The sequence below is a fragment of the Ipomoea triloba genome, chromosome 5, assembly GCF_003576645.1.
Source record: "Ipomoea triloba cultivar NCNSP0323 chromosome 5, ASM357664v1".
Classification (NCBI taxonomy): domain Eukaryota; kingdom Viridiplantae; phylum Streptophyta; class Magnoliopsida; order Solanales; family Convolvulaceae; genus Ipomoea; species Ipomoea triloba.
In genome coordinates this window covers 23,754,536-23,760,167 of record NC_044920.1, presented here as the reverse complement: position 1 = coordinate 23,760,167, position 5,632 = coordinate 23,754,536, and the positions used below count along the sequence as shown (strand labels likewise).

At 36.4% G+C, this 5,632-nt stretch overlaps 1 protein-coding gene across 1 annotated transcript in view; it reads left to right on the top strand.

Moving 5' to 3' along the window:
* Window positions 1–2,537: 2,537 nt before the first annotated feature.
* The window catches only part of LOC116020437 (phosphate transporter PHO1 homolog 3-like), an 8,810-nt gene continuing 5,715 nt past the window's right edge, over window positions 2,538–5,632 (top strand). Inside the window, exons 1-10 of the mRNA XM_031260910.1 lie at window positions 2,538–3,589; window positions 3,701–3,749; window positions 3,850–3,921; window positions 4,021–4,150; window positions 4,235–4,355; window positions 4,432–4,690; window positions 4,788–4,892; window positions 4,977–5,021; window positions 5,110–5,259; window positions 5,348–5,626. Of these exons, the coding sequence (XP_031116770.1) occupies window positions 2,676–3,589; window positions 3,701–3,749; window positions 3,850–3,921; window positions 4,021–4,150; window positions 4,235–4,355; window positions 4,432–4,690; window positions 4,788–4,892; window positions 4,977–5,021; window positions 5,110–5,259; window positions 5,348–5,626 (2,124 nt within the window). The 5' untranslated portion in view covers window positions 2,538–2,675. The remainder of the gene's footprint in view (window positions 3,590–3,700; window positions 3,750–3,849; window positions 3,922–4,020; window positions 4,151–4,234; window positions 4,356–4,431; window positions 4,691–4,787; window positions 4,893–4,976; window positions 5,022–5,109; window positions 5,260–5,347; window positions 5,627–5,632) is intronic.

Here is a 5,632-nt window from a genome sequence, read left to right as displayed (position 1 = left end):
TATAGAAGTGTAGAAACTATAATTATATTATCATGTTGTAGTAAAGAATTGAATTGAAGTAGGATTAAAAGGTGAAAGACAAAATAAAGCTTGCATGCACTGAAGGGTGGAAGCTGAATCATTTGTTACCTTGTCACCCCAATGCAGTGTCTAGCTGAACATCACACAAATTTTATGCCAACACAATCTTGAAAAATACATAATTTTATAATTGCAATCTTTGGGCCATCAAATTGTTTTTATTTCTTCATTCTCTTTGTTATTTATCTTGAACAATTATGTGTAGGTGTGTGTGTCTATATTATATATATATATATATATATGCGCGCGCGCGTGTGCTTGTGTGCATGTGTGTGCGCGTGGGGGGCGTTCAAATGAGGACACCCTTTCCATGAGGACGCGATGACAAATCTGGACCATTTATTTTAATTGATTTGATGGCTGTATTTTTTTTTTAATAATTTTTTTTTCTTTTCCGATTCTCTCTTTTATTTAATAAGGGTATTCTCGACAATTTAACAGATCAAGCTATATGGATCAAAATTGTTCACCAAAACCCTTCATTATCTGACATAATAATTGATGAATACCAAATTTTTATTGTCATTTCGGACTGTGAAAGACTTTGATAAAAACAAAAATTGGTGTAATAACTCTTTATCATTTGTAATACTATCTAACTACTAAATAATGCCAAAAATCTTGTGGTCTAGTGACACTCAGTTGCACTCTTATATAAAAGAAGGTGGGTTCGAATTTCAGTAGAAGCGATATTGACTCTTAGACTGAATGAGTTCGAATTTCAGTGGAGACAATATTGACTTTTAGGCTAAAAAAGTAATTTTTTTTTAAAACGCTAAAAAAATAGTTACGAACAGTAGTATTTAAAGAAACTACTAAGTAACCTTTTTTAGATGTAAAAATAGGGGGGTCCCATGATAATTTACTACGTTCGGAGTACTTCTTTATTACAAATTTATATTTAAAAAAAAAAAAAAAGAGAAATACTTTCCCAATTCAATACTAGTTCTGATCCCCTGAGAGTCCCTGACAGAGAATAGTTATGACTAGGATTCCAACATCGTCCTACTTTCTCATAATGGACATGTTGGGATTGGGTTGGGTTGGGTTGGGTTGATGACTCATATAATAGGAACAAAATTAAATGTTGTTATTAATTATGATTATTATTGCTTTAATCATAATTTTAAAATAATTTTTTTCATATTAAGCTAGGTTTCCTCTTCTTTGCATGGTATCTAAAAGGCCTATAATTATTACGTTTTTACTTCTTTATTTTTTTAAGGTAAAACATATCATATTATTAAATAAGATGTTGAAGATATACAGTAACAGAACACATACAAGTTGATGAACCAGCTTAAGAACCTGCANACTGCAGTTACATTTCAACACAACTACAGTTACATTTTGATATAACTACAGTTTCATTCGATAATATAAAAACACAAATGTGAAACTGTTATTCAGTATCAGTTCATATACACTGCAGTTACATTTCAACATAACTACAGTTACATTTCGATATAACTACAGTTTCATTCGATAATATCAAAACAAATGTAAGGCAGTATCTTTTGAGATGAACTGTAGTGTCAATTACGGAGCTCCGTCTCCCACTTACTGAAACTACGTCGTTTTGGGACCACGGTCCACAATGCATTGTGGACCATGGTCCACGATATAACAACTGCTCTTCATCAATAGGGCATTTAAGTTAGTTCATGTCCTCTCATAAATGTATTTCAAATCATACAATTGATCTTAAATGTTATCATCAACTTGAAATAGTAAGATCCCGTAGTTGGTCAACTAGAATTATGCTCAAGTAGATTGTAAGATTGGCTGGCCAATTCATTTACAATACAATAGGTGTAAGTTAAACTAATACCATTACTACATATATTCTCAATCTCCATTATAATTTTTTTACATTATACTACATTAATATTCTGATTCATAAAATTATTAAAAAAAAAAAAACTCACGACTTTTATTATAATTTTTTTCCTTTTATCATAAAAGTACCGCATACAAATTTTACTTTACGGGGATCCATATATCATCTTTACATAGGTGAACCCCGCTAATTCCGCTATATGTAGATGAGTTATACTACATGTATTCCCAAATTATATTCTCTCACTTTTATTTCATGATATGACAAACAATAATTGGATATTTTCATCATGTGATCTCAGAAAAAAGTATCTACATCAAGAATTTGTAAGAGAAAATACAAGTTGAGAGTAAAAACTAGAGTTTATGTGTATTTTTCAGATGTAGACGGGGTTCTTGGACTTATCCATGCATCAGGTCCAAATTAACGTCTAATCAAAACCGTTTACTTTGCTCAATACGGAGTATTATTTTACATTGAATATTACGTACCCCTACTCGTTTTCTAATGGGCAATTTCAGAACGTGTGATCTGTAAATAAAAAAAAGTTTTTCTTTTGTACGAATGTGGATATAAATAGATGTATTTATTACGAAAGGTGATAGGTACACGGCAGCGTAGTTATTGAAAGTACTATTGAAAATTGATAGAAACATACACTATTTTCTTTCAGTGGGTAATTCGTAGTTGAATCTTAATTGGCATTTGGTTGGGCAGTTGGGACAGCCATTTCTGCTCTCATCTCTACGAAAACATGAAGTTCGGGAAGGAACTGGCTTCCCAGAAGGTTCAGGAATGGGGGGAAGCATACATGGATTACAACTCTCTAAAGGGAGTTCTGAAAGATATCTCCAGATTCCGGCGACGGAATGCGGCGGCGCAATCATCTGTTCCGGCGGCGGCGACGGCGACGCGGAAGAATTCGTTGAAGAGAAGGCTGTCAATGTACCGAGCTTTCAGCGGATTGACGAATCGATTGAGCAGCCCGAGAGGCGGTACTCCGAGGAGCGATCATGAAGATGAAGTTATACTGGTGAATGCTGTGGAGCAGGAAGGGATTGGAGGGGAGCAGTATCAAACAATGTTCCTTATGTCGTCGGAAGCGGGAGGAGAATACGAGCTGGTGTTCTTCAGACGGCTTGACGATGAGTTCAATAAAGTTGTAAGGTTTTACAGAGAAAAGGTGGAGGAAGTGAGGAAGGAAGCGGATGAGCTAAGCAAGCAAATGGATGCACTTATAGCTCTCCGGATAGTCGTAGAGAAGCCTCCAGTGGATATCAATGCCGACCAGACAAGAGATTCTGCAGCCATTGAAGCTAATAAGTCACATATGGATGCAATACAAGAAATTGAGATGAGCGGTGAAGAGGTTGGAGAAGATGATGGTGGAACATCTGCAGGAACTGCGACAATGGCTGATCAGAACACAAGGATTATTGAAGAGAAGACTAACAACTTCACAGATTTCAGGCCTGCTCCGTTACACGTGTTGTACGATGTAAGAGTCAACATCCAACCTGAAACTCCCATCTCCACTTTGAAGAACATTTTGAAGGCATCAAATTCTGAACTCAAATACAGCCGGGCCGAGCTAAGGAAGGCTGAAGAAAGATTGAGAAAGGCATTCATGGAGTTCTATAGAAAGCTTAGACTTCTCAAGAGTTACTGGTGAGTAGTACGTGGTCATAATAATATAATGCATTTTCTGATCAGAATTGTTTATGGAGTGACTGTTTTTCCCCTGAATTCATTTGAAAAATCTGTTGTTCATTGCACCAGTTTCTTGAACACATTGGCATTTTCCAAGATCATGAAGAAATATGACAAGGTATATAGATATTTATCCCCCCATTATCATATTGAGGTTAGTTTAGTCTAATTGCAACCTCTGCTCAGCTTTCATGCATTTTCATGTTTGTATTGTATAGATCACTTCAAGGAAAGCTTCAAGGTCATACCTAGAGATGGTTGATAAGTCTTATCTTGGAAGCTCAGATGAGGTTTGTCTGCTTTTCATAACAGATTAAGATTAGACCTGCAATTCTGCAAAGCTGCAATCACATATTGCTTCTCTTTCCATCTTTCTATTCAATTCCCAGGTTAGTAGACTCATGGAAAGAACAGAAGCCACATTCATAAAGCACTTTGCCAATGGAAATAGAAGGAAAGGAATGAGTGTTTTAAGGCCTCATGTGAAGCGCGAGAAGCACAGAATCACATTTTTTCTTGGTGAGAGAGATTGTACGTGAAACTAACCGACTTAAATTATAAAGCAAACACTTGCTAAAGAGCCCTTCGTTTTATGTCTTGCAGGCTTGTTCTCGGGCTGTTCAATAGCATTAATTGTAGCTATTATTGTTTCTATACGTGCTAGAAATCTTCTTCAACACCAAGGGAGTAATCAGTTTATGGAAAATATATTCCCACTTTACAGGTGTGCTTGCCTTATGTGCATTTTGCAGTGTGTAAACTTTAACAAATTACTAATAATCTGCACTTTAATTATGTAGTTTATTTGGATTCATTGTCTTACATATGCTCATGTATGCTGGGGACATATACTTCTGGAGGCGATACCGCATAAATTACCCCTTTATATTTGGCTTCAAGCAAGGAACAGAACTTGGTTATCGAGAAGTTCTCCTCCTTGCTTCAGGCATTTTTGTACTTGCTTTGGCTGCTGTTCTCTCGCACTTGGATATGGAAATGGACCCTGTAACAAGAACTTATAAGGTGCTCACCGAGTCAGTTCCATTGATCCTGATTTCTGTAAGTCTAGCAGCCTAATTGCATTTTATCATTATATTGTGCTATGGAACTTCTATTTTGACCATAAAATAAAATTCTCTCATTTTGTCATTTCCAGGTTCTGCTAATAATAACATTCTGCCCTCTCAACATCGTGTATCGATCAAGTCGTTTCTTCCTCATCAGATGCGCCTGGCACTGCATCTGTGCTCCTCTTTTTAAAGTATGCCAATCTGCACATTTTAGAACAGACCATAGGAATCTTAAAGTTAATGTTCAGACAATCTGAAATTTCCTGTTTTTACAGGTGACCCTGCCTGATTTTTTCTTGGCAGATCAACTTACCAGCCAGGTTTCCTCCTTTTAGCCTTAGATTCCATCAACCTTAATATATTGTCTACAAACATCATTAGCGTAACTGCTCTGATCTTATATTACAGGTTCAGGCCATCAGGAGCTTTGAATTCTACATCTGTTACTATGGATGGGGAAACTTCAGACAAAGATTAAACAAATGTCAGGACAGTGATGTGTATCAAATCTTTTATATAATTGTAGCAGCAATCCCATTCGTTGTTCGGTTACTTCAGGTATGCTAGCTAATAACAGTATATGTTAACAACTAATTAAAAAGATTCAAGAACTCATAAATTGGCATGGGTGTTCATATATATGCAGTGCCTTCGTCGCTTGTTCGAGGAGAAAGACAATAGCCAAGGGCTGAATGGTCTCAAGTACTTCACAACAGTGGCTGCACTGGTGCTAAGAACACTGTATGAGCTAAAGAAAGGAACAACTCTGAAAGTCCTGGCAGCAGTCTTTTCAGGGATCACGACCATCACCAATACGTACTGGGACATTGTTAGAGATTGGGGTCTGTTGCAGAGGAACTCCAAGAACCCTTGGTTGAGGGACAAGCTCCTTGTTCCAAACAAGGCTGTCTACTTTGTTGCAATTGTAAGT